Source organism: Monodon monoceros, unplaced genomic scaffold (assembly GCF_005190385.1).
Source record: "Monodon monoceros isolate NGI ecotype Baffin Bay Population unplaced genomic scaffold, NGI_Narwhal_1 Super_Scaffold_8, whole genome shotgun sequence".
NCBI lineage: Eukaryota > Metazoa > Chordata > Mammalia > Artiodactyla > Monodontidae > Monodon > Monodon monoceros.
In genome coordinates, this window is record NW_021703785.1 from 42,648,776 (window position 1) to 42,670,738 (window position 21,963).

General features: G+C 40.7%; 1 protein-coding gene across 4 annotated transcripts in view; it reads left to right on the top strand.

Annotated features, from left to right (window-relative positions):
- The first annotated feature begins 505 nt into the window (after nucleotides 1–505).
- DIAPH3 (diaphanous related formin 3) overlaps nucleotides 506–21,963 on the top strand; it is a 548,620-nt gene continuing 527,162 nt past the window's right edge. For all 4 annotated transcript variants that reach the window (XM_029210108.1, XM_029210109.1, XM_029210110.1 and 1 more), the window contains exon 1: nucleotides 506–910. In XM_029210108.1, the coding sequence (XP_029065941.1) occupies nucleotides 731–910 (180 nt within the window). In that variant the 5' untranslated portion in view covers nucleotides 506–730. The remainder of the gene's footprint in view (nucleotides 911–21,963) is intronic.

Genomic DNA, 21,963 nt, shown 5'->3' on the forward strand with positions numbered 1-21,963 from the left:
TAAGGGCGTGGCCCAGCGCTGATTTTTGGTGGCCGTCTCTGCCACCCTGAGCGGGCTCGCAGCACTCCGGCACTCAGCAGGCGTTTTGACAATCTGTCGAGAAAGCATCCTTATGGAGCGCCGTGGGCGCTGTGGTTCTCTCCCGCTTAGCACCCCTTCAAGTACGGGTCCCAGAACTACTTTTCTCAGTGGCTATCGCACCGAGACCTCCCGAGACTTGCAGAGAAGGTTAGCAGATGATTTCACATCCCAGAGCTGCTCATATGGTGGTGTAGGGCGGGTCTCGCCAGACCCCCAGGTTAGCAAGAACCCATTCTCCAAATTCCAAATACACCCAGACAAGACACTTCCCCATAAATTCTCCACGCTTCCCCAAACCCAATCCCGCCCAGTTCCCTTAAGGTGGGCTGCCTGGACCAACAGAAGCTTGAACAGAGAAAAGAACGGGCGGAACAGCCAATCACGTTTCTTTTTGCCCGGAAGGGGCGGCTCCCGGGAGCGTCACTGACCGCGCAGCGCGCGATTGGCGGGTCCCGGGCGGTCAGCGGCGGCGGGAATTTTCGGATGTGTTGGATGCGGCCCGGGAGGCAGCGGTTGGGCTGAACCCAACTGGCGGCGTGGGCGGCGGAACCGGGAAGGCGAGTGCGCCGCAGACCCCTGGGCTCCCGCCTGTGGCTTGTAGAGCTGCCGCCTTCTTTCTTCTCCTACTCCCCCGGAGCTGCGGGGAAGCATGGATCGGTACCGGCCACGGCTGCACCCCGCGGCGCAGGGCTCGGCCGCCGGGGCCCCCTATCCCTCCTCCGCCTCGTTCCGCAGCTGCCGGGACAGCAAGATGCCGCGCAGGAAGGGCCTCCAGCACCCTCCGCCGCCCGGAGGCCCCGATGAGCCTGGAGAGAAACGCCCTAAGTTTGTAAGTTAGCGAGGTGAAGCTGGGGGGTGGGGGAGCTCCCACAGTGCCGGTAGGCTGCGGCTCGGTCCCGGGTCCTTCAATGTCATTCAGCTCTGACCTGACTGACAGCGTGGGTGGGCCCACAGGGCCTAAATGGGGGCTACATTTTGTTCTAGATTGTCAGAGCTGCCAATCTCTTCGTAGACTTATGACGGCAGGGTCCAATTCTATTTGGATCCTTTGACAAATACCCTGATCATTGTGTTGCCCCAGATTTTTTAAGGCTGACGTGAGAAGCAGTTCAAATGTCTGAGTATTGACGTCACTATGGACTTTGCATTTTTTTAAGTTAAACTTTTCCTTTCCCGCCCCAGCATCTGAGGGTATGAGATATATCGAAGTGAACTTTTAGGTGATAGTATTTCTTTTTCTGTTTAATATTTAAATCCCAAGAAGAATTTTTAAAAGTAGATTATGATTTTCCAAGTTGAAACAGCTCGTTTAAAATTGGCGGGTCATGTGGTCACTGCTAAAGAATGTTTTGTTTAGTTTGGAAAGAAGTCTAAGTATTTGAAACCTGCTGTTCTGGTTGCTTCTCTGACTCACTTCAACAGTCAAAGGAAGTGTCATGATTAGCGCCTTGTAAATCTTTCTGTTGGCATCAACTAGTGAAAGAATAGACAGTGAAGATTGTTTTGTTGTGTGTGTGTAAATAAATCACAAATTAATCACATAGAGAGTGGATACATTTGGGGCGGGACCAACGGAATTGAAAATTTAATACTAACCCCTCCATTTTACTTAGGAATATGGAAAAACATTTTAGTCATAGGTGAAATTTTACAGCACAGCATGTGCCTTCTGTGAACAAATGAAAGTTGTTAGGAATGTAAGTCAGGATACACAAATTAAGGGAATAAAGTCTTCTGGAGGAGTGAGTAGCTACATATAACAATTAAAAATGATAGATGAATAAAACTGAGAGCAGAGCTAAGAGATGTATCAGAATACTGAAAATGAGGGACAACATGGATTAATTACACAAAATTAAGTATCAACATGGCCATAGGAATGGTGAAATTTCACCGGAGGATCAACTATGTTGTTGATTGTTATCTTGACAGAGCTGAGGAATAAATAAGATAGGGTTAGACTGGCAATGAAAGATTCTATCCCATATGAGAAGAATCCACTGGGCAATGACTTTTCTTCCTGGTACAGTTTACCATCTGGGTTAATGTTGTCATTCCATTTTGTCTCCGACTTCTGTGCTCCAGAATACATGAAGTGTAATTTTCTGTGACTCATTCCAGCACGGAGGTCATGAAAACAGAACCTAAGATAATATTTAAGTTTAGTTTCCTTGAGAAAAGTATCAGGTGATATGAGTTCTAGGGTCTGTGCTGTTTTTCATTTCTTAGGTATGTTGTAAAGATGAAAAAAATGTCTGAAGACAACACTTTTAAGCCTTAACTTTAATAAACACATCTAAAATACTGTGTGTGTTTTTAGATAGAGGTCTGATTTGAATCAAAACTTTAAATTAATTTAGAAGTAATTTGGATTCTTTGTAATCTCGCAAACTAATTTAGATTCTTGCTTACATGGTAATTTCTTGGTATTTTACATTTCACTAATTTTGTTATCAGCTATGTCTAATCTATTTAACTTGTGAATATGTGTGTTATCAATTATTTTTTATTTCTGTAAGTTCCATTTGCTTCTTTTTCCAATCTGCCTGGTTACTGTATTCCTGATATTCCTTGTTTCTTATTCCTTTATTTCTTTAGACAATTCCTACTTTACTCTTTCTATTCTTTATTTGGCAGTTCTGGTATGTGCATCTTTGAACTGTCTGACATTGACTTGCACCCATGGTAGCTTGGTCTCTCCCTCTGCGCTTGTTAAACTTTGTATTTCAATAATTGCAAATTCAATAATTTCATTGCTTTGCCTTAAACCTGTCTTCTAGGAGGCCTAACCGGGGAGGGTTTTCTATGGAGATGATCTGAGTCTGTTTCCACCAGGAGCCTGGGGGTGCCACCTCCCTATTGAACTGGACTCTTAGAGGGCCTGGGGTTCCAGGCTCAGCTCTAACTCTGTCCTGGCCTAGACTCAGTATCCCAATCTCAAGGTTACCTTCTGAGCAGCCCTTCCCAGTCTGCCTACTTCTCACTGTTCTCAGTCCCACTCCAGTAACACTTGTTAATGGGTTGGAGGGTGATCTTTGGAGACCACCTCTTCCTCACGAGATCTCTGCAATGCCTCAAAAAATGATTGTTCGGTTGTTCACTCTGCTGTACTGCCAGACATCAAGTTGGTTCTTGGCTTTCTCTTGATTTGGGATGAAGTGATGCTAGCTAGCCTGAATCTCTCCAGGTCACCTAGTCATCATTAGGTCATGTAGTTGCCTGGGGCAGCTGCTTTTGACTGGAACAAGTAGTGCGGGTTGGTGATGAGACAGGAGTAGGGATAATGTAGGTGCTTGGTATTTGCAACCACAAAGCTACAGACTGGTAGTGGAACTCAGGGCTAACCTGGCCACTGACTCCTGTCTTAGTGTAAGAAGGCAGGAGCTCTGGTCCCTACTGAAATCCTGTTTTACTTTGAACCTGGATAAAGCAGACAAACAAATCCTTGTTTTCTACTGCATGTTTGGTTGTGGGCCTCAAGTTACTTCTGAATTGTTTATAAACATCTCTAGCATAGAACTTCTCCCCATAGATGTGTGTAAATAGTAGAAGTCTGTCTATTATAAACGTAGGATAGTTTGGCTGCGTAATGAATCAACTTCTTTTGGGCTGCTTGCGAATTAACCAACTTGGTTTCAGCAGGGAATATGGCAAGCAGTGTGTGTGTATTAAGTTACTGGGATAGTTACTGGGAGGCTGGAGTGGAGGCTGGAAGGACAGTGCAAGAACCTGGGTGAAGACTGTGAAGGTGAATAGAATTCAGTAGGATCATTAAACTTGTACCTGCCCTAGGTCACAGCGTCAGTACCTGGACCCGAGTCCTATTTCCCTTCTAGAACAAAACAAAACAGTTTCTTACTCGTCGTGAAAAGCCTGTCAGTGATTCTGGGCATTCCATTCTTACCTCCCACTATTAGAAACACACAGTACGCACAGTGGTGGCCACCAGATCCAGAGTGAGAGCAGGACGTGTGGCTTCTGGAGAAGTTTCCATCTCTAGGATGTGTGCCAGCCCTTTGAAAGGGGGCCAGTAAATTCCATTATCCAAGCTGGAAGAGTAGCTCTTCTTTTTCAATTAGGAATATCCTTTAAGTTCTCACAGACTTTAGTGTAAATCTGGCATCTATCTAATCATGGTTTCCATTGTATAGATTGTTATTGTCCAGTTATGTCATTACAGTACCATCAGTTTGGTTGTGAGAGGTTTTTCACCATGTCCATTAATATCTATATGTCTACTGTGTTTGGTCATTGTTAGCAATAACAGTTAACCTTAGTGAGCCGAGCACTGTTCTAGGTGCTTCATAACTTTCAAGTGCTTTAATCCTTATTACAACCCTATGAGGTAGATAGTATTAATTAGCCTTGTTTGCTAGAAGGGGAAGCTGAGGTACAGAGGTTAAATTGCCTTTGGTTGCACAGCTGCCAGTGGATGAGGCTGGGATTTGAACCTAGGCAAGCTGGCTTCAGAGTACACATCCTTAATCCCTATCCTGTATTACTCTCCCATGCTAGTGGGAGTTTTACTGTTTTACTGCTTCTTTTTTCATTCAGGAACCATTAACAATAGTTAGTAATGCCTTTAATGAATATAGAATTAGTGATTTCCTGATTATAGGCAGATTGTGAGGTGGGAAGAGGTATCAGGTTGGAGAACTTTTGCCTATTTTTCTGGGAACTTGAGAGTTGAAATTGTAGTGGGCTTGGTGAGAATAGTGCCTGCTCGCCTTATTTCCTTAGGCTTATTTGGAGGCAGGTGTGGTAGGCTGAATAATGATCTCCCAAAGTTATTCACGTCTTAACATTCACGTTAATTCCTGGAACCTGTGAATGTTACCTTATGACAAAAAAAGGACATTGCAGGCATGATTAAGTTAAGTTTTAAAAAATGGGGATATTTTCCTGGATTATCAGGGTGGACCCTAAATGCAAACACACTTCCTTATGAGAAGGAGGCAGAGGAAGATTTGACTACAGAAAGGGAGAAGGTGAGGTGACTACAAGGCAGAGAGATTGGGGTTGCAGCCACATGCCGAAGAATGCTGGCAGCCATCAGACACTGGAAGAGGCAAGGAACCCTTCTCCCATATCGGGAGATCGGCCCTGCTGACACCTTGATTTTAGCCCAGTTGAACACATTTCTGCTGTTTTAAGCCATCAGGTTTGTGGTAATTTGTTACGGCAGCCACAGGAAACTAACAGCAGTTATGAGGATGACCACATTGAAAGTTTTGGTTTCACAGTTTATAAATGTATGTTTTAGGAGAACCATGAGATTCATTTAAATCTCTTCCTGTGGTATCGTTTATTTTGGAAGATTTGTGATTTGCGCGAATATTAGATAACCACAGTTTGGTTTCCTGGAATAATGACTAGAACCTTCATTCATCTTGCTGTGCTGTATCATTATCATAAAGCAAGTATGATAATGATACAGGTGATTTCTATGTGCTCTTTTTGAATTTATTTCTTCATTGAGTCCTCAGTTAAAGTGATGCTCTCAGTTGTCCTAGAGTTACACTGTCAAGAATTGGAGACGGTGTTCTTAGTTGAAGGCTTTAGGCACCTGAGTTTTATTCATGTCAAAATTCCACCTAACCTAGCAGGCACTGAAACCTTCATAAGGTAAAAATCACTTTATTCAGTCCAGTCTTCTAAGTATAGTCGTCCTTCGTTATCCACGGGGGGTTGGCTCCATGACCCTCCTTGGATACTAAAATCCATGGATGCTCAAGTCCCCTACATAAAATGGCATAGTGTTTGCATATAACCTATGCACATTCTCCAGTAAATCATTTCTAGATTACTTATAATACCTAATACAATGTAAATGCTATATATATAGTTGTAAATACAATGTAAATGCTTTGTAAATAGTTGCTAGTGTGTGGCAAATTCAAGTTTTGCTTTTTGGAACTGCCTGGAACTTTTTTTCCCCAAATATTTTTGATCTGTGTTTGGTTGACTAGTCAGATTCAGAACCTGCGGATACAGAGCGTTGAATGTAAATTGCTCTGAATCATCCCAGACTTTCTTTTCTTCTATCCTTCTAACAGGAAAAATAAGTTTACTTTTATTTGTTAATAGATGATTTATCAAGAGAACAAAATATATCAAGTGGCTTTTGGGGAGTATATTTAGCTGCTGAAAATAGATAATATATGGTATTTATTACTTCTGGATCACTCTGGATCTTTTCTTTGTGAGTAAAAAGGGGTGGGAGCAGGGATAATTGTCTTAGATTTAGAGCAAGGCTTAATTGCTTTTTTCAAAGACTTGGGTCTTTAATTATGAAGAAGCAAACTGACATACATTTATTGCACTGTGAAACCTTGCATCTCATCTAGTCTATCTTGTAACAATTGCTTCTGAACAGATGTTACCTGAAATACCTTTGCACAGTTGGTAGAATGTGAAAATTTGTCATGTTTTTATTATTGTTGTCTTAAATTAACTCTACTATATGGCATAACTTTATTGCTGTGTCCTAGAATCTTTATATATTTACTGCCTTATAGATTGGATTTAAAATTGGCTTTTTACCTAGAATGTAAATTAACCTGTGTATAACTTGTTTATGCTTGCAGAATAATACAAGAAAAAACTGCTATGTATTACACTAACGTAATTGTCTTTAACTCAGCACATAGTATCCTCCAAACTAGGAATGAAATGAATGCTACAGAATATGCTTACCATCACACTCTGCTTGTTTATCCCAGAAACTAATTTGACTTATAGGTCTATAAAATATAGATTAAGCATAACCTTTTACTTTATGAGATATTAAGGATCAAAGCACGAGCTTTCTTTGAACAGGATCTACAAAGGTAACTTTCTCTCAATAGCAGCAGGGTGGCATTGAAATACCTTACCATTGGGAGTAATTTTCTCAAATAGCAAATCACATAATCATTATTAACTTAGAGGAGAATTTAAGAGTTTCAGTAAGTTAAGTTTTGGTGCTGGAGTATTCAAGTTTCTATCTAATTAATGAAAAGTACTCGGAAATGCTTTGCCATAGATTTTATTCTTCAAAGGACCCACTGCCAACCTTTCTCACAGTTTTTTGTAGAAGAGGCATTATGAATGATGTTTACAAGCAGTGACTTGTACCATTTTTAGGGCTTCGATTCCAGCTATGTCACATATTAGCTGTGTGAACTTGGGTGAACTTAGCCTCTCTCTGTGCCTGTTTCCTCATGTGTAAAATGGGGTTGTTGGGAAGATTAAAAGTTAATGTGATGGGCGGAGAACAGGACCTGTAACAGCACTGTAACCTCTAAATATTTACCATTTATAGGTTTGTTGTTGTCATCATTAGTAGTAATAGTAGTAGTAGTACAATTTTGGTCTAGATTTTAGGGCATTGGGGATGTTACATTGAATATTGGAATAACTTTCTTATACTGGGAAATCTTAATTGGAGCAGACTTTTTCCTCATGTTGAGGCGGAGGCATTCTGTTCCCAGGTCTTATCCTGGCAGGTCAGGTGGTGACATGTGCATTGATGCAGACTTCTGATTCTTATGGCTGAAAGGTCAGAGCAAGTTTCTGGAGCTTTCTGAGGGGTATGTTCTTATTTGTAAAACGAGTTTTATGCAACTATGAAACTTAGGTACCAACGAAACTTACAAAAAGAAACTGGCAAAGGAAATGACCTCAAACTTAGAAAAAAAAAATTCTTGTGATACTCCATTGTGGATTGAATGATAGTAAAAATGTTACTTATATATGTATAGATATAAAACCAAGTATAACTCTTTATGCTTATGGCTCTTTTACAAAACAGATTTACATATAAAATCCAAAACAAAGGTATAAAACCCATAAAATTTAAATTAACAACATTAATGTGATTGATAATTATTTTTGTTGAAATTAAGTCATCACTGTTGGATTTAATACTGGAAAGATATGTGTGTGGTTTGCTGTTTTCCTTTTTGTCAACTTGACTCTTGGATAGAAATGGAATTCCAGAGCTGATGGCTCCAAAGATCTGGCTGCACACTGTTGGTGGAGGCCTGTTATTTTCACAAGGTCTGGACTTGAGGTTCTGGGTGAAGTAATGAACTCTTATGATAAAAAGAAAAGAGCCATATGTAAATTTTTTTTTTTTTTTTTTTTTTAGTAAATTATATGAAACTGTTGATAAAGAGCAGAAAGAATTGGAGCCAAGACCACCAGCCTCTATATTCATTTTTCTCTTGAAATTTAACTTTCCATAGCTTTGGGTATATCGTTCCTTGAATAGTGTCATTTTGGAATTAGAACTTTTCGAAACTGAATTCTTCTTAAGTGCAGGAGCTTGTGAACCGTACGTGGCATGATGTCCATGTTGTTGGGCCTGCTGATACCATATTGGTAGAGCACACAGATGCAGGCATGGTCACCAAAAGTGCCTGATGGAACGTGGTTCTAGAGGGGTCATTCAGATTGTACAGAACGTGCTTGCTTTATTTCTAACGTTTAATATAATCTTGGAAAAATACAAAGTTTCAAAAGTCTGATAGAATCGGAGAGTCTGTGGAAGGGCCCTGCAGACCTGAGTTTGAGGAACCTGGAGATGCCTTAAGACAAGACGTTAGGAGAGTCCTTGAACAGGCAAAGGTTTTGCACCTTTGTTTAGTCTTTTGTTTCGTGAAGAGCGAAAAGTGATTAGTAAGTATTTATCAGTAGTGAAGGATGCATACAATGTGCTTTAAAACAGTTTACCTCTAAGTGCTTTTCTAAGGGTCAACATTTCCCTTGCAATCTTTAAACAATATACTTTATCATACAAAAGAGGTATAGAACACAATGTAACTGCTCACCAGTAAGCTTCAGAAATGAAACATCATAAATTCTATTGAAATGTTCATTTCTTCCCTTTCTATTTATATCTCCTTATAATATTTACTCTTCATTTCTTTGAAGTAAGGGCTTACAGGATTTAATTTTTTAAAAATTTTGATTAGTATTTTTGTTGTTGTTGTGGGGGGTTCCAATATATATCTCTCTCTTTTCCGTGAAAATAGATACATGAATGGAATTAATACCTAATAACCTTCTAATCCCTCCATCTTTGAGCATCATAGCCCATCTTAAATACCAGAAAAAAAGGGTATTTTTCCCTAAAAATAGATCCATGAATGGAATTAATATCCAATAACTTTCTAATCTCTCCATCTTTGAGCATCATAGCCCATCTTAAATAACAGAAATAAAGGGGGCACTGGGATTTAATGTATCAAACATGTACTAAGAGCATCCTGTGTGCTGAGGGCCTTGGGGTATACCCAAGTAGCTGTAGTCTACGTCAAACCTTCATGGATTAAAGATGGCTAAATAACCTGCTCAAAGCTCTCCAAGGAAATTATTGCTAATTCTAGGTCATTCTAGATGTTAAAAGAAAAAAAAAAAGTATATGCCTTTTCTGGGGTTAAGGTGTAGAATTTCTTGAAACTCTCAGTAAGATACATGGATTAATCTAATTGTAAGATCTGTAATGTTATATTTCTTTAGCTAATTTTATTGTGAGGTGTCTTCCCAAGATGCGGGGGTGTTTATCCTGTAATTGCTGCATTTTCCTGAGGCAGGCTGTTTATTTGGGTGTCATAAAAATGAAACTTTGTAACATTCAGTTTTTAACCAGGATTTACAAATTGGTGACATTGATTATGGACTGTACTATAGTATTAAACTGTTTTTGTTTATAAAAACATTGGATAGAATGCAATTCATAAAGACAATTACAATTCATTTCTAATGAAAAATTGACAGCCCGAGAAATGAACATGAAAAATAGAATGCACATAATCTACATTCAGAAACTCAGTATGACAGTTTCATTTCTTTATAAAAGGTGATGGTCTTCATTAAAGCCATGTTCTAACTGCACTCGTCCTATCTTCTGAGGGTATCATTTTGCTCTTATTGGTATGTTGTCTCGAGCCTGCTTTCAGTTGCTGTAGGCATATGTTTGTAAGCTTTCGGAAGTCACTTTCTCTCATGGTGGTGCCTGATACAGGCTTGAGCTTATGATGCGAACACTTGGCTAATTGAAAATCTATGCAGAACTACTCGTGTAACCTTACACCACCTGGTTCATTAATCTATTCATGATTAATTTTAATTTAAATAATATTGAGATACCCTAAATGTCTATTTTATTTTTATAAAAGATTGCAGTGGTGGTGGGTGAGGGCATGTAAAGACTACCAGAAACATCTGGGTCATTGGAGAACTGAACCTGCCGACTCAAGCTCCTCCAGGGGCCTGGCAGCGTGGCTTTAGAACACCCCCTCCAACCCTCCAACCCCTGTGATAAAGAGGGCTTGGGCTGGATTCAAATATGGCTGTATGTCCTTGGGAAAATTAACTTCTGTGCCTCAGTTATCCTATCTGTAAAATGGAATAGATAATCGTAGTATTGTGATGATTAGTTGAGGTAATGCATGTTACAGTAGCTTGGGCACAGAGCCTAACAGTTAACACATGACAGTTGTTAGTCCAGATCTTTCTGGATTTACCATGTGTTTGGGACCCAATAAACCTGTTGTAAGTTGAAAATATAATCAAAAATGCATGGAATATGCCTAACTTACTGAACATTATAGCTTAGCCTAGGCTACTTTAAACGTGCTTGGAAAACTTAACATTGGCCTATGGTCAAGCAAACTCATCTAACACAAAGCCTATTTTATAATTAAGTGTTGAATATCTCATGTATTGAATACTGTACTGAAAGTGAAAAACAGATTGGTTGTGTGGGTCCAGAGTGATTGTTTCTCTCGTGATCGCATGGCTGATGGGAGCTGCGGCTGCTGTCCGCCCAGCATCACGAGGGAGTATCCTACCACCTATCTATCACTAGCCTAGGAAAGGATCAAAATTTAAAATTTGAAGTACAGTTTCTATTGAATGAGTATAGTTTTCACATCATCGTAAAGTTGCAACTTTGTAAGTGAGAGACTGTAGTTTTATTCTTTTGGTTCCCGAACCCCAAAATAGGGGAGATTTCACCTCTGTAGTGTTGAATTCTCTCAGGCTGGTCATCTTGAAGGGCATGTGACATGATCTCAGTTATTGACAGCATTTTGACCTTTCTTCTGCTTCCCCCCTCCCTCCTCCTTCCTCCATTCCTGCTGGACACCTGCATTGTGTCCAGGGACCTGACCTTAATTCCAGTGGGGAACATGCCAAGAGGCTTGGTCCCTGGACATATATCCCCTCCTTTCTGTTTTATCTAGACCTCCATCCCTTGACCTTGCCTCTCTTTCTTTCTCTGTCAGCCTCCTGCTGACAACACTTGCTCTACACTAAACCCACACCCTATGAAAGTAACCCAGGGCTTCCTTTTGAACTAGGATGCCTTCACGTTCCTCGCCTCCTCAAACCTGCCATAAGGTAGAATATAAATAAATAAAGCAGCTCTGGCCTTCTTGTCCACTTGCCTCCTATCTCCAAGCCTGGAACAACCTGATAGGCTTCTCTGTGGCTGACCCGTGCTGCTGCATCCTGGTGGAAACCCCTCCAGCTCTGTAAACTGACGCCCTTAGACATCAGGAATCTACAGACTCACTGATTAGCACGGTCTTCAGAGATGTTGATCACAGTCATCATCATGACAGCTATGCTAATTCAGCTCTCTTGGTGGGCTGGATACTCTTTTAATCACTTAGTCCTAATACAATGCTTTGAAGTAGGTACCCTTGTGTTACACTTGATGGAACTGAGGCAGGGAGAGAGGTTTGGGGATGGTCCTGAGGTGCTGCAGCTGGGAACAGGGAATGATGGATGTGAACGCAGCCAGGCTGGGCCAGAGCCCTGGCTTTGAACTAGCTTTTTGGTTACGTCCTTTTTTACTTCTCTCAGCATTTATGCTGAGACTGTATGTATTCACTCTTTTTACCTTCTCTATGGGCCTGATTCCTTTTTGTTGTAAATCGTTTTTTAAATTGAAAAAGTAATGTATGAAACTCTTAAAAAGCCCAACAGTGTACGAGTTCAGAGTGAAATTCACTAAGACTCCCTTACATCCTAGACCACCAGTCCAGATTTTCCTCATACACAGGCAATGATGACTTTTATTATTTTCTTTTGGATCCTTTAATGATATTCTCTGTGTGTGTGAAGCTCCCACTTGATACTGCACAGGAACATGCCACAGCATTTGCTGAAATGATCTTAGAGATGGTTTCTCATGACTCTTCACACTCACCTTGACACATTCTTCAGAGAGAAAATAAAGGCCGTACTGCTTGAACTGGCTCAATTTCCTGCTACTGCTGCTGTAATCTTCTATATCTGCAACTCTTCATCCTTTCTCTTCCAATATCCACAGAAGTGTCTGTTTTTCTATTCAAGGTTAATCCCTTTGCCACTGATCTTGATCCAGTCCCATTCCATGAAGCTGTTTCACTCTTCACAGGCTCCATCCTGTAAGAATGCTCAGATATCTTCCATTCTGAAAGAAAAAGCAGAAGCAAAACCAAACAACCTCCCTCTCCAACTTTCCCATGACCCTGTGACCCACTCAGTACCATGCTGTTTCCTTCCCTTATAGCCAACTTCTGTGAATTAGCTGTTTTCATTTATTCTGTAAATATTTGAATGGCCTTTAATACCAAGCATAACACAGGTGGGTACAGTTTGGTTCTTGACTTCAAGAGGCTCCCATTCAGTCTGGCATGGAGAATAGTGGTACAGACCAAGTGTGTGGTATTACCAGGGAGTCCATATTGTGTAATTTTAAAGAACTCGGGCCCTGAAGTTAACCTGGGTTTAAGTCCTGGCTCTGAAATTGGTAGCTGTGTGACCTTGGGAAATTACTTTTGTTGTTTGTTTCTTCATCTATGATGTGGGAACAGTAGTACCCGTATTATAGGTTAGACATGATGTTTCAATGTGTTACAATGGGGGTTAACATGTAAGTACTAAATAGCTCTTATCTTGCTGCTGCTGTCATGATGGCATCGGCCAAGGGTAGAGTGCGCTCATAAGGGAGGGATTCAGACACCTCCCATAGGCTCCTCAACCTGTCTTTGCTTCTGTCATTCCACTGAAATTGCTTTGGCAGATCAACAACTGCCAACCCAGTGGCCGATTTTCAAGCTTTGTCTTACTAGATGTCAAGGTATTAGCACTGATCCCTCACTTCTTCAAACCTTTGCTGTAACTTATTCTTCTCTTCTAATCTTTGCTCATCCCTCTTCCTACCCTCTTAGTGTTCCCAAGTACTGTCTCTTTGATCTTTTACTTTTTTTACTTGATACCTCCTTCCAGCATGAGCTCATTCATTTATTACCACCTAGATCAGTGCTGTTAAGTACAACTTTCTGTGATGATGGAAATGTTCTGTTCTGCTGTGTCCGATTTGATATTCACTAGTCATATGTGGCTAATACTACCAAAGGGCTGACTTTTTAATTTGAATTAACTTTTGAAATAGCCATATGTGGCTAGTGGCTAATGCTAGACTTTGGCCCACATTCATGTTTAAATGGACTGCCTGTGGCCTCAGGCACAGGCCATCTACAGGTCAGACTGCCTTCCAATGATGTGACAATTTATTCCTGCTGGATAACTTGTACATCTTGTTCAGGCAAAGATGATACACTTTCTTAGCCTCTGAAGCTACCCTCAATGATGGGTTTATGAGCAAAACGACATCAACGATGACAGAAACAGGCACGGGATCACACCTGTTAGAATGGCTGTCATCAAGAGGAGAGAACAAGTGTTGGTGAGAATGTGGAGAAAAGGCAACCCTTGTGCGCTGTTGGTGGGAATGTAAACTGGTTCAGCCACTATGGAAAACAGTACGGAGGTTTTCCAGAAATTAAAAATAGAACTATCATATGACTCATCAATCCTAGTTCTGGGTATATATCCAAAGGAAACGAAAACTGGACCTCTAAAAGGTACCTGGACTCCCATGTTTATTGCAGTATTATTCACAATAGCCAAGATATGGAAGCAACCTAAGTGTCCATCAACAGTTGAATGGATAAAGAAGATATGGTATATATATATATATATATATATATATACACACACACACAATAGAATGTTTATTCACCTGTGAGAAAGAAAGACATTCTGCCGTTTGTGACAACATGGTTGGACCTTGAGGGCATTATGCTAAGTGAGATAAGCCAGAGGGAGAAAGACAAATACTATATGATATTACCTATATGTGGAATCTGAAAAAGAAGGGTGGGGGAATGTGTTAAGGGAGATAAACTTTGGGGAGATGAGTTAAAGGGTATAAACTTACAATCAGAAGATAAGTTCTGGAGATCTAATGTATAGCATAGTGATTATAGTCAACCATACTGTATCATAAACTTCCGAGTTGCTAAGAGACTAGATCTTAAGTGTTCTCCACACAAAAAAGAAATGATAATTATGTGAAGTGATAGAGGTGGTTAGCTAAAGCTACTGTGGCAATCATATTGCAAAATATAAATGTATCAGATCAACACATTGTATGTCTTTAACTTACACAATGTTATATGTAAGTTATACCCGCAGTCCTTGGTCATTTGCAATAGGTTATTAGGATCACTGGGGGCCTTCCCGTGCCTGTTGCTGTCAGCTGCTGACTTCCCCATAAACCTTGTTGACTCGTTTTATTAGTGTGTTTGAATCGTGCGATGATCAATATGAAATGTGAAATTATGAATATGAATCAATATGAAACTATGTGTTTTCAGAAGTCCTTTACAAATATACTTGGGTTATTACTAGAGAGTCATCACTGAAGTCTCCTTGGTGTTGTTGGAAGATTGCCAAGGGCAGTTTAGGCTGTAGTTTCTTGAGCCTGCAGCTTGACTACAGAAATTGGTGTGTTCAAAACCCAAGTTGTGAGATAGAATTTTATGTGTTGGAATTTCACTATGTCATCGTGTGACATAGTGTAAGTTTGATATAGTATTGGACTGTTCTGTATGTAACCCCATTCAAGGATTTTTCTCTCCAAATTCCCCAAATTTCTTTGGGTGAGAAGTGCAATGAAAAGTATTAAGGTGAGGAACCCATGTATTTCTGCGTGTGTAGCAGTGGCATGATGGTTACTTATGTTACATTATTTTTGAATCACTGAAAAGGGAAAATAAGTGACCCAGGTTATTTATGTTTTCCTCTAGAACCTATTGAATTGTAAACTCCTTCAGGGCAGGTGCTGTGTTTTATAGTTCTTTATATACCAGGCCGGGCATGATGTTTTGTTAGCTTAGATGCTCAATAATGATATCTGGCTTGGTTAGTATTTCTAAGAGATGTAAAACATAACCACATTTTACGTATAGTACTGGGACTGCAATGTAAGAGCTGGAATTGTGCTCTTTTTCCTCCTTTTTCAGATATTAAATTTGTAAATATGCAATCACCTTTTTGACTTAAGTGACAAACCAATTTAGAGGGTAGTGATAAAGAGTAGTAATCAAATTATGCAGGAAAACTTATTGGTGATTTAATTATTTAAAAAAGAGTTTAAACATCAATAATTTAAAAATTAAATTTTCTTTATTTAGCTTTTGCCCTGTAATTAATTTCTGACAAGTATGTGTGTGTGTTTTTTCGAATGAGATTTTGAAATGTGGATATTTTTGTGGCTCATGTTTAGTCTGATTTGGAAGGACATGGTGTATAAGGCTTGTGGCATGTACTAACGCTTAAATTCTACAAATAAAAATATAAAAACTATTGATTACATTTCTATTTTACACTTAAGCAACTTTAAAAAAAATAAAGGGGGAAACTCCCTAGCAAAACATATATTTTTGTGTTAGTCAGTTTTCAGAAATTACAATCCCCCCAGCTTCTTATCACCTCAACTTTTAAGATAAGACTTTGTACTCAGTGTTATAACACTTAATAACCGTTCAATTGGAATTATACTTATCTTTCTTTTTATTTTTTTTATTATTTTATTTTATTTATTTTTTTGGGCTGTGTTGGGTCTTCACTGCTGCGCGTGGTAAGTGGGGGCTACTCTTTGTTGCGGTGAGTGGGCTTCTCATTGTGGTGGCTTCTCTTGTTGCGGAGCACGGGCTGTAGGTGCATAGGCTTCAGTAGTTGTGGCATGTGGGCTCAGTAGTTGTGGCTCATGGGCTATAGAGCACAGGCTCAGTAGTCGTGGCTCATGGGCTTAGGTGCTCCGTGGCATGTGGCATCTTCCCGGACCAGGGCTTGAACCTGTGTCTCCTTCATTGGCAGGTGGCTTCTTAACCACTGCACCACCAGGGAAGCCCTATGCTTATCTTTCTTGTTAAGATTTCATTTCCAATTCCTTTGCCTCATAAACAACTCAGAAACTGCTTCATTTCTACTGTAAGTCTTCCTCCCTAGGTTTGAAACAGCTGCTGTCCCACGGAGCGGCGAGGACTGAGGGAAGGGAAGGGAAGGGAAGGAAATTGAGCCTGGGTTTGGGGTCACAGTGACCAAGGTTCCATTCCCAGCCCGGCCACTCATCCACTCTGGCAGATCACTTTTGTGACACTCAATTTACTGATCGGTAAGATGGGATAATGGCTGATGTATAGGATTGTTGGGTATTAGTAACTATGGTAATGCTCAGTAGGTGACGGTGGAAATGGTGATGATGTGGGCTATATGATATGGGTACCTAGGGATCTATTTTGCAGTCTTGGGTTCTGTCTCAGTCAAGGCCTCTTTTGGCTTAAAGGAACATAACAATATCTAGTTTAACCTTAGAAAGGGCAGTTGTAAAGATGCACAGGGCTATCTCCTGGGATCAAGCACAGTGAGTTTAGCTGCTTCACTTGGATTGGAGCTGAGAACTGAAAACGGGCAGCTTGTCTCATTCCCTTTTCTGGGATCATACATTTTTGTGGTGCTTCTTACCAGGCATTGCTCCACTGTTGTATCTCTGCATTGTATCGCTTCTGCTACCTTGATTTTCACACAGCCAAGCCCAGAGTCTCACAGTTCCAGGTATACATATATGTTCTTGGTCCTGATTCTCATCTCTGAATCCCAAGTCCACATTTCTGGGAGAGTGAGGATTTAATTGGCTTTGCTTGGATTTAAGTGTTGAGCTCTGCTCACCTCAGCTGTGGCAGGGCTGGCTCACAAAGAATGATGAAGATTGCTGGTCCCACCCCTATGACATAGAGAAGGGATTGTGTGCACGAGACAGATAAACCCAACAGGTGTCTGCCATATCTGCACATGTGGGACTTTGGTGATGCTAGGCACTGGAAGACTGAGCTTGCCCAATTTAGTTGTTTCTAACCCTGGCTGTATATTAGAGTCACCTTGGGGGTAGCTTAAGTACTTATGGCAGGCCCTATCTTTGGGTATTCTGATTCAGTTGGTTTGGTATATTACTCAGGTACTTGTATTAGGAAAAGAAAACAAAAACTCTTCAGGTGATTCTCATATTCAGATTGAAAAACCACTGGCCTAAATGTTCCCTGCACTGTGGTATGTCTAGGAGTTCAAAGATAAGGGAAACAAGGTCCCTGCCACTTTTAAAAAAAAGGAAAGAAGAAAAAAAAGACAAACCCAAAAACTGCAAGACAGTGAGTGATCAATGACCCAAAGGAATTTTTTTTTTTATATACACAGAACATTTTTATTACAGGATAAGGATATAGCACAGCAATAGCAGAAGGATATGCAGTGAAAGGGGTCTGGCGATCTCAGGCATAGGCTGACACACAGGACACGTGCTGTCCGCAGGTCTTGAACCACCACCAGCATACATGCAAAGCATTTTGGTACCAGGATGCCCCAAGTTTGTTCATGCTGGGGGTCTCTTACCTACATGACCAGCTTCCCCATCACCACCTGAAAGGAATAAGAATGACTCAGTGGGTCAACTCCTTTTTTTGGGTAACTTTTATTTATTTATTTTATTTTTGGCTGCGTTGGATCTTCGTTGCTGCACGTGGGCTTTATCTAGTTGTGGCGAGCGGGGGCTACTCTTCGTTGCGGTGCGCGGACTCTCATTGCGGTGGCTTTTCTTGTTGTGGAGCACGGGCTCCAGAGTGCGGGCTCAGTAGTTGTGGCGCACGGGCTCAGTTGCTCCGCGGGAAGATCGTGTGGGATCTTCCCGGACCAGGGCCAAGAAACTGTAAACAAAAGGGCTATGGGCGACGGAATTGGGATCTTCATTTCTTGATGATACTGAAGGTTCACCCACCCTTACTGTAAATTTATATGTGCAATACCTACTCAGTCTGTTTTCTTCCCTCACATTGTATTCTCGCCTTTAGCTGTCAGTCTCCTGAGGCCCAGGCAACATGCTGGCTGTAAGGATGGTGCTGGGAAACTGCCACTGCTTGGAGTTCTCAGCCCCAAAGAAAAACCACAGCATGTGAGAGGCCCCAGCAGCTGAAAGGAGGGTGGTCCAATACAACTGACACCCAGCAAAGCAGAGCTGCTGGCAAAGTGGATTCAACTGTTATTTACTAGTTGATTACTTATAACATGTTTTTATACATAAACATTTGTGACTGTTCTGTTAGAAGAATAAAAGCCCATGTCCTTAAGATGGCCTGGGATGGATCTGCCCCTCCTTCCTCTTTGATTTGTTTCATGTTGCTGTTGCCACACTGGCTCCCTCCTTCCCTGAACCCTAGAGGTGCTCTTTCCTAATGGCCTTTGTTCTCCCTGCTCTTTTATCTGAAACACTTTCCCTGATTCCTTAGTCCGCTCCAGTCTGCTCAGATGCCACCTTCCCATTTAGACTTATGCCTACCCCAATTCCCACGTTTTAAATTGCAACCCTGCTTTCTGGGCCTGCCTTACTTTGTGCTAATTTTCATTTTTAGCAGAGCTCTCATCACCTTCTAACATCCTCTATAACTTATTAATGTGTTTGTTGTCTGTTCCCCAATAGAAGGTAAGCTTCTTTAGGACAGGAATCTTTGTTTTATTTACTGATGGTTCCCTTGTCAATACATAGAAATGTTTAATATTTGTTGAATGAATGAATGTTTTAGGAATCTGTCATTGTGTAAAAAGAACAAATTCTGTACTACAACTTTTACCTAAATCATGGCTTAATTTGACTTTAGTTTTAGATCATTGCTATAATGTTTGCATGTTCATTAGCAAGTATTTATGCACATATGATTAACAATGCTGCCTTTTCTTCCTGTCAGCATTAAATACCTCTGTTATGGTGCTTATCCCACTGTCTTGCATTTTGGTTATTCAGCTACTTGTCTTGCTGCTCCTTTGGTTGTAAGCTCATAAGGGCAGGGACTGGGTCCTCTTTTTATATATATATATATTTTGGCCCTAGACACCCCCCCATCCCTTATGTCTCTGACTCTACCCCCTAGCACTCTTCTTCTTTTTTTCTTTTAAAATTTATTTATTTATTTATTTATTGGCTGCAGCAGGTCTTAGTTCTGGCACGTGGGATCTTTTGTTGCAGTGTGTGGACTCTTTGATGTGGCGTGCGGGTGTCTCTCTAGTTGTGGCGCTCCAACTCCAGAGTGCACGGGCTCAGCAGTTACGGCACATGAGCTTTCTAGTTGTGGCACATGCCTTCTCTCTAGTTGTGGTGCACAGGCTCTTTGTTGCAGCATGTGGGCTTGTCTCTAGTTGTGGTGCGTGGCTTTTCTCTAGTTGTGGTGCGTGGGCTTCTCTCTAGTTATGGCACTCAGGCTCCAGAGTGCACGGCCTCAGTAGTTGTGGCACGTGAGTTCTCTAGTTGTGGCGTTTGGCTTCTCTCTAGTTGTGGTATGCAGGCTCTTTGTTGCGGTGTGTGGGCTTCTCTCTAGTTGTGGCGTGTGGCTTCTCTCTAGGTGTGGTGCGCAGGCTTCTCTCTAGTTGTGGTGCTCGGGCTCCAGAGCACACGGGCTCAGTAGTTGCAGCGTGTGAGCTCTCTAGTTGTGGCACGTGGGCTCCAGAGTGCATAGGCTCAGTAGTTGTGGCGTGTAGGCTCCAGAGTGATTGGGCTCTGTAGTTGCAGCATGTGGACTCTCTAGTTGTGGCACGCAGGCTCAGTAGTTGCAGCACGTGGGCTTAGTTGCCCCGCAGCATGTGGGATCTTAGTTCCCTGACCAGAGATCGAACCTGCATCCCCTGCATTGGAAGGTGGATTCTTAACCACTGGGTGGGTCTTCTTTGTATTTAATATAGTGTCTTGCACATGTTGGCAGCCTAATTGTATTGTGTAGTAGAAAAATAGGGTTATGAGGGACTTCTCTGGTGGTCCAGTGGTTAAGAATCCGCCTTCCAATGCAGGGGACGTGGGTTTGATCCCTGGTCGGGGAACTAAGATTCCACATGCCGCAGGGCAGCTAAGCCTGTGTGTTGCAACTACTGAGCCCCCGCACCACAACTAGAGAGAATCCCGCATGCCGCAACGAAAGAGCCTGCGTACCACAACTAAGACCCAGCACAGCCAAATAAACAAACAAACAAATAAATAAATAAAAGAAAAAAGAAAAAAAGGATTATGAGACTAGGTCTTACTTGAACAATCACGTCTTATTTCTTATACTTTGTTATCATGTCTTCGTTTGCATTGAGTTATCAAGTGAGTGGTATTTATCTTAGCTTTCTTTTTAAAATTTATTTATTTATTTTTGGCTGTGTTGGGTCTTCGTTTCTGTGCAAGGGCTTTCTCCAGTTGCAGCAAGCGGGGGCCACTCCATCGTGGTGCGTGGGCCTCTCACTATCGCGGCCTCTCCTGTTGGGAGCACGGGCTCCAGACGCGCAGGCTCAGCAGTTGTGGCTCACGGGTCCAGTTGCTCCGCGGCATGCGGGATCCTCCCAGACCAGAACTCGAACCCACGTCCCCTGCATTGGCAGGCAGATTCTCAACCACTGCGCCACCAGGGAAGCCCTACCTTAGCTTTCTTAAGATGGCATGAGATAGTTTACATTTATAATAAGGAAAAATGATAGATTTCTTTTATTTCTGACATTAATAAGTGTCAAAGTAGAAAAATAAAGCTAAGTCAATATATTATTGTTGCCACAGAAATTGAATTTGTGTCAAAAGGATTTGTGCTTGTGATGTAGCGATTCATATAGTTTTCTTGGAATTAAGTCTCTAGCAGGTGACAACATCAATAATTCACAAAACCAAGGAGACTTTTGAGATTGGTTAATTTATATACGTGGATTAGAAAACAAATGAATAATGTGCTTAATGTATTCTGATGTATTTGAAAATATGCATTAAAAATCCAGCCGATTAAAAAGTCTCTGTTCACAGTATTTATTAGATTTTTTAGATTTTTATTTCTTTTACTGTCTCATACATACATTTTTATTTGAAAAGGAACAAATCTATATTTTCTGTTTAGTGTGAAAAGTATTATCCATAGTAATTAAAAAAATCTTTTCTCATTATAAAAATAAATATGCTCATTCCAGACAGCTAAGAAAATACAGAAAAATGTAAAAAAAATTGTTTCAAATCCCACAATCCAGATATATAAAATTAACAGTGTTTCCTGTCTGGTTTTTTCCATAAATGTGTATATTAATGAAGTTAGAATTATATTGCAAATGCAATTTTAAATACAGCTTTGTTTCATGTAACATTATATTGTAAGCATTTTTGCAATGGTAAGACTGTAATTTAATCTTTCACATATTCTGGGAAGTTTTAGGTTGATTACAATTCTAGCTATTTAAAATAATGCTGTAGTGATATATATCTATGTATAAGAATACTTGATTGTATTTCTTATTTCCTAAGTATAGATTCTACAAATAGAATTACTAGGTTAAAGAGTAATTACTAGTAGAATTACTAGGTTGAACATAGGATTTGTTTCACCAAATTGTTCTCTCAGAAGGTTTCACCAGGTTTATTTCCTTATGGTGATGCTAAAATGTAAACAAATAAAATCCTTCTCAAATATAGAGCAGTGTGATGCGTGGTACTATATAAGTCTCAGG